Here is a 12,570-nt window from a genome sequence, read left to right on the forward strand (position 1 = left end):
CCACTGTCGCCTCAAGGCAACATTGCAATTTTCTATAATGGTACGTTATAATGGTACGCATTTTAACAAGTTTCCATTATTTAATAAGTAAATAAATTGCATGGAACTATTAAAAATTAAACTTTACTAATCTATTAGTGTAAATATATATTTTTTCCAGATGAAAAAGGGCCAGGAAGTTACTGTATGTTTTCAGACCGTTTTAGTGGAGCAAAAATGGCAAACCTGTTTCCTTTGAAAAAGTCTGCAAAAAAGGGTTTCAGTATGGCTTCTTGAAAGTCATGTGATAAATTAAAGCATTGTTATTGGTTCTCTAAGGTCTCCTCTCTTTTTTAAAGTATTACAGCATTAAATGGGATGAATTGTGGAGATGTGACAGGCCAAAAAGTGGTATGTTGCTGCCTGAGGGCAACATGGTACCATAGAGGGTTAAGGTCGTATAGGCTGTGATGAATGAAAACAGGAAAGAAAATCAGCAATTTGTAACATTTGATTTGAAAAGTGCTATAGAAATAAAGTTTATTATTATTATTATTAATAATAATAAAAAATAGCTGAAGAACATCTTAATCAAAACATTTATCTAGATGTTTAATTGTCATTCACACCTTGAAACACAAGGAACAAGATGCAGTATTCAGGTTTCAGTACTACAGTAATAAAATAGACAACTAGTAATAAGTTAACATACTGAAATACTAAAATAGAAAAAGTCCATATAAGTAAAAGTGAATAAAAATATATTCTATCGTTCTATTGAGTTGAAGTCGAACAAAGCAACTTCAGTTTATTAAAAGTTTCTTTTCTTTGTTTGTTTTGCAGGGAATTCTGTTCAATGCTGTGGTTTATAAATTAAACTGTGTTTTATACAGTAAATAAAACATAAGGGTTTATCTCAATAAATTAGAATATCATGGAAAAGTCATTTTCCAGTAGTTTTGAGATACAGAATTTAAGGTCTAAGCCATAATCATTACAATTAAACAAAATTAAATAAATGCAGACATGAAATGTTTCATTCTGTGTGTAATGGATCTATAGCCTATAATCAGGGATGCAAACGGGTCAGGACCAAAAAAGAGAGGAATTGGCGGGCGGGCGGGGGGGGGGGCCTCACCATTAACAATATCACAGAAAAGTCAATTTCCAGTAGTTCAACCCCAACCAAGTATTGAGTGCATATAGATGGACAGTTTTCAGAAGGCCAACATTTCTAGATTAAAAATGCTTTAAAAAAATAAAAACCATTGCAATATTTCCATTTTGGAGATACTGATTTTTAGGTCTTCACTGAATGTTATAGTCATAATTATTACTATTAAAATAAACAGAAGAAATAAAGACATGGGATTTAACATCCCATTCAGTGTGTAATGGACATATAGGCCTATATAATGTGTTAGTTTCACTTTAATTGAACACATTCTACATCGCGGAGGCGACGTCTCTCCTTCACCGTAGAAACGGGGCAGAGCTCCGTGGGAGACACCTGCCTGACACAGCAACGGACATGCACGGGGGGAAAACGGCGGCGCCGTCGCACCGAATGCACGCGGATACGCGCCGCTTTGGGTAACGAGCGCGCACGTCGCGTCTACATTGGAGGTGAATAGGAAGGCTGTTACCAGTGTAATCAGAGACAACCATGAATGAGTTGTCGCACACACTGAGGTGAGCAGCAGAGCGGCCGCACCGTGACCACGGTCCGCTCCAGCTGCCTGGTGTCTCCATTACGCATCACGCGTCTTTTCAGTCACTTGTCCAAGTTCTCTTTTACTGTTTTTTTTCGAGACAACACTCATTATCTCTCTCTCTCTTTTACCGGCGGTGTCAGCTGATGTGCACATCTGCAGCAACCCAAACAAATGCACATGTTACTGTTGACTGGCTCTATTCCAGCCACATGATTGGTTCGGCGCGGTGGAAATCTCATTATCATTGGTTATTTGTATTGTCTGCCAAAACATGGATGAATGAAACCTATCGACCACGTCTCATATTTCTATCGAGGAAAAGTTATTTCACAATTTATAGACACAACACCGACAAGCACTGAGAGCCGCGTGTTGCAGTGACGTTATATAGGCTATAAAAAAAATAATCCGCAAATAATAAACCGACGAAAAGGTGCAACTTGCCACTTAACTTCTTGTCGATGTATTATTTGCGGGGGCTTTCGGGGGATCTGGTGACGGTGGAGGATCTGGGACTGATTCACTGTGGACCACCACCAGTCTGATCAGGTCCATCACAGCACAGCAGCTGCAGCTCTGCCCCGCTGTCACATGACGCATATCAGCGCAATCTGTTTACATTAAACCGACATCAGGAGAATAATGAGAATTAGCCTATGATTTAAAAAATATATATTTGTTTCGAATTTTGGCCCCTGGATCATGATTTTTTTGGGGCGCATTCTTGGTAAAAAAAAATCCTCTAAAAAAAAAAAGACAGTTGGGATGCATAATGTGTCTCATAACAGTATACTGTGCGTCACGTTATCGTCCCCCCCCCCCCCTCAGTACTGAGCTGGCCGGTACTGGGTATAGCGTCCTGCTGATCACCGCGCTGAGGCACCGGCCGGTCTGAGCTGCGTTCATGTGCCGACTTTAAAACTCTCCAGAATGAATGGATCAGAAGCGACGGCGGCGTTTGGCCTCAGTGTCTCGGACTTCCAGAGCAGCTACAGCAGCGTTGTGACCTCAACCATGGTTGGTGAGAGCAGAAATGTTGTTGTAGGCCTGTGCATATTCTCATTTGTCCAGGTCATAGTATTTCAAAGGAGGTTAAATCGAAAGCAACTGGACTTATACTGAGTCTCCACACCAGATAGTTGGACCAGTCCCAGCCTGGTCAGATGCTACATGAACTGATGAAGCCTCATGGATGAAGGTGAAACGTCTTCCTAGACAAATAACTAAGTCCAGTTGAACCTCCTTTGAAAAAAAAAAAAAAAAAAAGTTGTTGGCGGGCTGGTGAATTTTTTTTGAAACGAGTGAAAACGAGCGATAAATCGCATTTCTCGCGTATCTCGCGTTTGGTTGCGCGTAAAAGCTCGCGCGAAAAAAAAGCGTTCCTCGTGTTTGTGTGGGAAGCCCCTGTGGGTCTTCCCACCAAACACGATGAAATAGACGAAGACGCGAGGGTCCCGTCGCCATAAAAGAATCGCGTGTATTGCGTCGCAAAAAAAAAAAGTCGCGTATACCGCGTCTCGCGCCTAATCGCGTCTTTGCGTTACGGCCTTTTACACCGCGGACGTAACGAATAAACGGTGACGGTGTGAACGAACAACATAGAACAGGACCAGACGTGCGTTGTTTCCTCTTTTCACCTACAGCTCCACTCTCTCTTACTTACACTAACTACTGTTATTGTTGAGGCCAGAGAATTGTGGGATTTGTAGTTTTGGACCAATCGCAGGTTGTGCTCTTTCTTTTTTGTGATTTTCCCGGTTCACACATGTCTTTTTTTTTTAGGGGCAAATGCGAGTGAAATGCTCGCCCATGGTGGGCATAAGAAAATTTAAGACCTGTCTAAAATTATTTAAGACTTGAACACAATAATTCAACAAATTTAAGACATTTTAAGGCCTAAAAGTGTGTAATGGACATAGCCTATATAATGTGTTAGTTTCACTTTAATTGAACACATTCTACATCGCGGAGGCGACGTCTCTCCTTCACCTCTGAAACGGGGCAGAGCTCCGTGGAAGACACCTGCCTGACACAGTAATGTACGTACCGACTGCACGCGGATACGCGCCGCTTTGGGTAACGAGCGCACACGTCGCGCGTCAACATTGGAGGTCGGCAGTTATCAGTATGATCAGAAACCATGAATGAGTTCGCCTCAGTTTCACGTGATTGTCACTGTCAGCCTGTTAGAAAAACATTTTACTGACCCCAGCTGAGACGCTGAGACCCCCCCCTCAAAACAAAAACTCTTCGGATCTGAATGATTCACACAAGTCACCTAATTGGTCATGAAAAAAGCGAGTTTCGCTTTTCGGCGCGCTGTTTGCATCCCTGTATAATGTATTAGTTTCACTTTTTGAATTAAATTACTGACATAAAATAATAAACTTTTCCATGTTATTCTTATTTATTGAAATGCACCTGTATAGATTTCAAAATTAGCAGCTAATATTTTACACCTCGTTCAAGGTAAAGTCATCGTAACATTAGATAATTTGTTGTGACAGCAGCTCATGTTATGACACTAGAATCACCGTTATGTTCATTTGTCTTTATTTATTACCACTGTTAACAGCAAAGTTCAAAATAATAAGTCTGTAGACTGGAAACTACAGCATACAGTATATATATATTTCTATTAAATATAAAATTAAACTTTATCTTATCTGCCATAAAGCCCTGTTCAAAGACCTGCAGACGAACACAAACAGCCCCACGGTGCGTTCACGGTCCACTCCCATCATGAAGAAACAAGTCTAAACCTCCGGGAATCGAACCTGTTTCAGCCTCGTTAAACATGTGAAGATGATGAACGTTGATATTTATGTTTTTATCCTGGATATGGGGAAAAAAAATCTCCAAATTAACGAAGCCAACGCTGCAGAGTTCAACGTTTTGGCAAATTGGCCCATTGCCATAATCCCTATAGTCATAGCAGTAGGTTCGTTACCTTTAATTGTCGGTGCAAGCTGTTTTTAGAACGGCGGAGCAGAGCCGTGAGCTGCTCAGAACTACGCTACGGAGGCTCATTATGGGATTTCTTGGTTTCCCTCATCAAACTCATCAAATACACAATCCAACAACTCCACAACGCTCTGGTGGACAAGTTGTGACCTGCACATTCACCACGCTATGAGATAATAACACAACGTTATCAGTTGAGTTGTTTCAGAGGGAAATTCATGCAAAACGTGTTGCCTTCAGGGACAGTTTTTCATCAAGCAGTCTCTGTATTTCCCTCTAAAACAACTCTGTCTGGTAACGTTGTGTTATTATCTCATAGCGTGGTGAATGTGCAGCTCACAACTTGTCCACCAGAGCGTTCTGGAGTTGTTGGATTGTGTATTTGATGAGTTTGATGAGGGAAACCAAAGAAATCCCATGAGCCTCCGTAGCGTAGCTCTGAGCAGCTCACGGCTCTGCTCCACCGTTCTAAAAGTAGCTTGCACCGACAATTAAAGGTAACGAACCTACTGCTATGACTATAGGGATTAATTTGCCAAAATGTTGAACTATCCCTTTAAGAAGGGTAGTCAAAATAAGATGCTTCAGCCTACACCTTTTCGGTCAAAGTGCATTGTATTGCTTTTTTGTGTTTTTTTTTCAGTTCAACTGTCTTGGCTTCTCTTCACGTCCCGGCGGCGTTGGCGTCGGTGGGTCTGTGGAAGAAGGCGTGTATCTGCTGAGCGGCGGCGCGGCCCACGGCGGCCTCCAGCTGGGCCGGCGTGGCGCTGCAGAGCTGCTGGACGCTGGAGAAACGCTGCAGCAGCGACAGAGCTTTGACCCGGCCGACCCCGGGAACCTGCTGCACCAGGGACAGAACCACCGGGTCCAGCAGCCGCGATGAGCTGGACCGCCGGAACGGGTTCTCTCTGCTGTCGCCGTGCACCTGGGCGGACAAAACAGAGCAAGTCTGGATCAGAACTCCTCCTCCTACTGAACCTGTTGTGTTGATGTTTGTGCGCATGCGTGAGATTTGCTGCGAGATGTTCGTTGGTCGTTGTGAACCATTGGCTGTATGATGTAAACACAGAAGAACATCAACAAGGCTAAAAAAAACATTAAAGGGATCACATTAAAGGGATAGTTCACCCAAAATTGAAATTTCCCTCATTATCTCCTCCCCCTCATGTGGACTAAGGGCTGGGAGAAGTTTCAGAGTCCTCCGTGGCTTCTCTGAGTTACAGGGGGTCTCGGCGTAGCAGTGCATGTCCATATAACGGTTGCAAATGGATACCAACTGTCTTCGTAACAAAAAGACACACCAAAAAACATCCAAATACCTCCATGCTGCTCGTATATAATGTCCGTCTTGTATTGAAGCCCCGAAATGAGAAATTTTTCCGAAAAAAATTAAATAAGTCTATATTTCAAGCTTGTTTGTAGCGGAAGCTCCTCTTCCTGGTTCATCCAAATATCGTGAGATTTGCACGCGATTTGCACTGACGCCGGCGCAAATCTCGCGAGATGTTTTCAGAACAACTTTTTCATGTGGCGGCTTCAGGACACTTGGGTCAGTACAGACGAGCAGTATGGAGGTATCTGGATGTTTCATAGGCTACGTTCACACCGCAGTTGCAAGTGACCTGAATCTGATTTTTTCGCTCATATGTGACCCATATCTGATTTGCTTTTGACCGTGTGAACAGCTCAAGTCGCATTGAATCTGACTTTTTCAAATCAGATTCAAGCCACTTCTAAATGTGGTACTGAATCGGATACGTATCAGATTTTTTTGAATGCGACCGCAATCTGAACAGCCAGGTCGCATTTAATGCGACTTTGACGTCATTCTGACCCGCGCTGCACTGTTTTGTAAATGAATGACAAATAAAGTTGATTGACAAACAAAAAAATGTGCCACAGACGCTTGTTGGGAGAGTCAGGGGATGAGACGCACACTTATCAATGACCGATTTGATACGGGATTACCTCAAATAATAGCCGGCATTCATTTGTTTACACAAACAAATAAAGGCCGGCCCTAAATACAAGGAGGTCAAAAAAAAAAAAAACTCTGTCGCCTGGAAAAAACAACGATATGATCAGAAACTCTTTCAACTTTGTGGACTGTCTGCATGTGAAGACTGACTGGAGTGAAGCTGGCCTCATCCTCTGCTTCAGAGAGGGACAAGTTGCACTATCGGACCTGGGTCTCTGCTCCGTCTCCGGTCCCGAACGGGCTCGGACACGGAGCGGTGGGGGGGCATGCAGGTCCGACAGTGCAGCGAGGACAGTAGGTGAGGAAGAGGAAGATGAACTAATGAACGATGTGCTTGGTTGCTAATGAAAATAAACGGAGGGATTAAGAAATAAAGGCTGTTGGCCGTAGCGTCACACTGAGCTGTCAGATGAGCCAGGCAGACAGACTGCATATCACATCAAAAGTCGGTGAGTTTAAATTCAGACTCTTTTTTTTTTTTTTTAAGCGTAATGCTGTGGGTATAGGGAGGCTGATGGAGTGCGGGACGGGTGGCGGGTTCGAATCCGACGTGATTTTTAGTTTTTTTTTAGCATTAAGCCCGATTAAGCCATAAAGTCCTACAATACCGGTTGCCGTTGCCATGGTTGCTTCCTTAAACACCGTTGTGGCGTGATGTCATCAATGATCAACTGCGCATGCGGGTCACTTCAGGAGCTTGAGCTGTTCACACAGCAATCCATAGACAGGCCACATTTAAAGACGTGATGTGAACAGCCAAACAAAAAATCGGATTTGAGCATTAAGACCTGCGGTCTGAACGTAGCCATAGTGTGTGTTTTGGACGATTCAGTAGTGAACTCTATCCCTTTAAGTGTGTGATCCCCAGTCGTCATAAATATCTGCTGAAGCCAGTCAGTAAAGGCAGGAACAGACTACACGATTTCAGGCAGATTTTCACATGATTTTGTCGACAAATTTCCAGCATCGGGCTTCTTCCTTTTCGACCGCTAGCATCACACACAGAGCTGCAGGAGCCATGATTGACAGTTTGTTGTGACCAAAAACACAGCAAGAGTTTATGCCACTGTGATCATATAATCTGACATGGAGACCAGCAGGAAAAACCAAGGTATCGTGTAGTGTGAACCCGGTCTTAAGTGTTTATTCCAAATATTTTCTAAATCGGCAACAACTGTGAAAATCGAGTCGTGTGTCTCCGGTTTTAATCCTCGTCACTCCGTCACTCACCATCTGAGCGATGAGCTGCGACGCCTCCGTCTGGCCGCCGACCGGCAGCAGCGTCAGGCCGAGGTCGAACACCACGAACTTCTGCACGGCGGGGAAGTACTGCTCGCTGAGCCGCGTGTTCTCCACCAGCACCAGCTTCTGGAAGCTGCTGCCGGCCTGGACACACGATACGATGCAGAGAGAAACCAATCAAATCAATCAATCACATTTCATTTGTATAGCCCTTTACAGTAGCCGGACGGTCACGGTGCCCAAAGTGCTTTACATCAGTGGTTCTCAACTGGTGGGTCGGGACCCAAAAGTGGGTCGTGGACCCGTTCTGGATGGGTCGCGGACAGCTGGTCAAAAAGTAAATAATATTTAATGCACATCTGATGTTGGACATGTTTTTATTTTGAAAAATAACTTATTTTGAAAGGCACACGAGACACGTGAACACATGCAGTTGTAATGCTCCTCCTCACTTTCTTATTATTTGCTCTGAATGCAAAGATATCAGTTTCTTATTAATGTGGCCTGAATGCAGTGAATCTTGTTTTGTTTTGTGGGTCTTTATTTTGTGCAATTTCAATCAATCAATCAATCAATCAATTTGTTTATTTCGGGCATGTCAATTTAAATAATCATCATCACACTTCATCTTAGTTCAAATAATACAATACACATGGCCGAAAGGGAAAGCGGGAGAAGAAAAGCTTATCTAGTCCCGCCCCCATTACCCACAGAATAAAATCTTTTTCATAATCAGATCATATCATAATCTTTTTCTTTTGTTTTTTTACATTTTGATATAACATTCTTTTACTTATGACATTTGACATAACATGTTACAGCAATTGTTACAGCAATTTGATATTTATTCACTTTTGTGAATATGCTCTGAATGCAGAGATGCATTAGAAGTCAAATATATCGTTTTGTTGGTCTCCATTTTGTGCAGTTTGATATTTTTTTATTCACTTCCGTACATGCAGTTGTCATGGTAACTCCTCAGTTTCATTCATGTGCTCTGAAATGCACTTTGCTCAATAAAGAGCAAAATGAGATTTTAAAGGCTTTAAAAAAAAATCTTGGTTTGAATTCTATAAAAGTGGGTTGTGACTTAATGACCATGAGAAGATGTGGAGCCCAGAGTGAGACTAGTTGAGAACCCCTGCTTTATATCAAAGCAATAAAATAATACATAAAAACACAAGGAAGTGCTACTAGCCTAGTGCTGCAGGGTGTTAAAGGCCCTCGAAAAGTCCATAAAGTAAAAAAAAACAGGTAAAATAAGTACCGTACACCTAAGAGCAGGACTTCCCTACGTTTTAGTAAAAACCTGTTAAACTCACGTTCCTGTAGCGGACCAGTTTCCTCCTGTAGCTGTTTGCTGCGATGACGTCGCACTCGGACACGTACAGGATGCAGGTTTTACTGGCCAGGTGGAAATCTGCGACGCCGAGCTCGCTCTCAAACTGGATCTTCACTCCTCCACCTGCAGCACAGGGGGCAGCACATTTATTTTTCATATATATAGTATATATTTTTATTATTATTATTATTATTGTTTGTGTGTCTGTTTGTTAATTCACTGTTAAAAATCAATAAAAATAGTTGAAACAGGAGTCAGCAGCACATCACCTCCACTTCATCTCTCTTAGACTTAGAGATACTTCATTCATCCATTCATATAATATAATATAATATGATGTACTGTAATATAATAGAATATAATTCAGTATTATAATACAATACAATATAATTAATATAATAGAATGTAATGGTAGAGTAGAATAAAACAGAGGTAAGAAAAGTAAGAAAGAAATATACACTATAGCCTACACCAATATGTTATGAGATAAAATACTAGAAATAGAATAAATAGGGGGAAAATGTGTTTTACCATGTGAATACACTTATTTATCAATATAAACATAATTTATTTCCCAGATTGATGCATATAATTGTTACTAACGTCTCAGACTTCATTGCTTGTTAAAGAAATTGAAGTTAACGTTAAAAAAGGATGAAGGAAAGCAGCAAATATTCACATTTAAGTGGCAGAAAACTTCTGGTTTCTTACTCAGAAACTGATTCAAAACTCTTCTTAACACAGTTTTAATAAGGGAATATACATATAATTATTCTATAATTCATTATTAAACACATGTTTATTCTGTGCTTTAGTGCACAGTGTTCATTTGTGCATTAATACCTTCAATTTACCTACTTATTAGGCTACTCATTAAAGAATATTCACATTTAAGTGGCAGAAAACTTTTAACACAGAACTCTGAACACAGTTTTAATAAGGAAATATACATATAATTATTATATAATTCATTATTAGTACACAGTGTTCATTTGTGCATTAATACCTATGCTTATGTAAATGCAAAGTCTCATATTGCCCCTACAGTTGTTAGCTATTAATCAAAGCAACAGGTGGTGGTGGTTGTGTAATTGTACTTTTATTACATTATTGAGACGTTTTTAGTTGAAGGTTTCTGAGCCGAATTAAACACTGGACCTGTTCAAACAAGAAAACATTTAGAGTTTCACTTTATAAAGTTTATTAAGACTCATTTGCAGCGAAACAACATTAAATAGAGATTTTTGTCAATTACATTTCCGGGTAGGCGGCTACTGTAGGTTTGGTAGGGGAAAAAACAATATATAGGCCTATATCATGCAGGATTTGTATTAAATATAGTGATTTAAAAGTGAAACTGAGGTGAAGTAAATGAGTTAATTACCTTTCAGACTTTGTATTAAAGAAGAGTTTCTCCATTTCTCCCCGACGATAACGTGTCCGTACGGAGGAGCAGCGTTCACCAGCAGCGGGGCTTTAGTCTCCATCTGCTGCTACAAGTCATTAGAGTTTATAATAAACCTTTAACAAACTGTGTTGTCTGTTTTGTTCCCACGTGTTTTTATTTTAATGACAGAAACTGACCCGTCGCTTCTGTTTCTGTTTGTTTTGGTTTTTGCCTCCAAACGTTCACGTCTTCCTCTTCGTCTCTTCAGTTGATCCAGTTGCAGAGAGCGCGCCGCCATGTTTCCCCCCAGAGGACAGGAGGGGAACTGCAGCCTTTAACGTTCAAGGCAAATTAATAGAAATACATAAAAATTTAGTTTAACCCTCTATGGTACCATGTTGCCCTCAGGCAACATACCACTTTTTGGCCTCTCACATCTCCACAATTCATCCCATTTAATGCTGTAATACTTACTTAATACTTACCTTAGAGAAGAAGCCATACTGAAACCCTTTTTTGCAGACTTTTTCAAAGGAAACATTTTGCTCCACTAAAACGGTCTGAAAACATACAGTAACTTCGTGGCCCTTTTTCATCTGGAAAAAAGTATATTTACACTAATAGATTAGTAAAGTTTAATTTTTAATAGTTCTGTGCAATTTATTTGCTTATTAAATAATGGAAACTTGTTAAAATGCACCTGTTGCCCGAAAGCAACAACGTACCATTATAGAAAATTGCAATATTGAGGCAACAGTGGACCATTATGGAATCAATATTGCATTATGAGACTATGGTAGTGTGTGTTTAGGTGTAAATATATATATGTTCCAAAACATATAATTCATTATAATTTTGTTTTGGATGCAGTAAAGTAAACATCAGGCTATTATGATGATGATGAGGAAGATGAGAGTGAGAATTGGGATGAGGATGAGGCCAGTGAAGGTGAAAGTCTACAGAGACTGGTGTTTCTAATACAGTATATGAACCGTAATGTTGCCTACTATACAGGCAACAAATCCCAAAAACTTCCAAAAATAAATAATTTAAAAATGTTTCTTTAGATTATGTTTATTTAGTCTTTTTTGAGACATAAAAACACTCCAAACATTTTTTCCCCCACTGGCATCATAATGCGTACCATAGAGGGTTAAAAAAGGAAAAGAAAGAAATAAGACAGTAAAAAACAATAAAGAATGATTAAAAACATTAAAATGTTCAAATCAAAAACAGAAAAATACATTTAAAAGAAGCTCAGAAGCTGTAGATCACATCCATGAGCTGAAGGCAATATATTAGGGGATCTGCCTGAGTTTATATGGATTCTAAATGGAATGTGTATATGACATGCATTTTTATTTTAGCTAAAGTAGTCGTGGTAAGGAGAACATCTTTGTTTGTTTTTTTGTCTTGAAACCTATTTTATTGGATTCAGTGACCTCCAAAATGTACACTTTGACACCAAATGAGTTATTATAGCCACAACAGAAGTAAAGATATGGGTCTTTCAATGTGGTCGGCGGCAAATTTCTAAAAAAAATTATTTCGGATACAAAGTGTGATCTCACTTGTGTCTCTGGATAGATTTATTTGTATGACCCTAAGGTACTTCCATGCCGAAGGGAGCTTTGCATCATGACTTGAAGTCAAAGGCTGATTTTTTGGGGCTTAACCTCCCTACTATAAGACAGTTTAATTGATAACTAATATATAATCTACAGATGATTTTTGTTTCGAGTCACCACCAGCTTTTCCCACTTTTACCGTTTCGCCATAGAAAAGCGAACCCTGGTTCCTGCGGCAACCTTGACAACTTTTACTTTTTCCCCACAAACATTTGGGATTTTAAAGCTCTTTGTTGTAAAAACTATACCATTAACTGTTGAATTTAACTTGAACACATGACTATTGACTGTATGCTCTTTGTTTGCTCACATTACCAGTGTTAAAGTGAAACATA

At 40.3% G+C, this 12,570-nt stretch overlaps 1 protein-coding gene across 1 annotated transcript; it reads right to left on the reverse strand.

Moving 5' to 3' along the window:
* Positions 1-5,322: 5,322 nt before the first annotated feature.
* Positions 5,323-10,707, reverse strand: faap24 (FA core complex associated protein 24; the record flags this gene model as incomplete). Its single annotated transcript, XM_083974418.1, has 4 exons — positions 5,323-5,583; positions 7,867-8,022; positions 9,201-9,343; positions 10,605-10,707. 4 exons carry the CDS (start codon positions 10,705-10,707, stop codon positions 5,323-5,325), a joined length of 663 nt encoding a protein of 220 aa, XP_083830544.1.
* Between the last annotated feature and the right edge of the window lie 1,863 nt (positions 10,708-12,570).

Source organism: Trachurus trachurus, assembly GCF_905171665.1.
Source record: "Trachurus trachurus genome assembly, chromosome: 6".
In the NCBI taxonomy this organism is placed as follows: domain Eukaryota; kingdom Metazoa; phylum Chordata; class Actinopteri; order Carangiformes; family Carangidae; genus Trachurus; species Trachurus trachurus.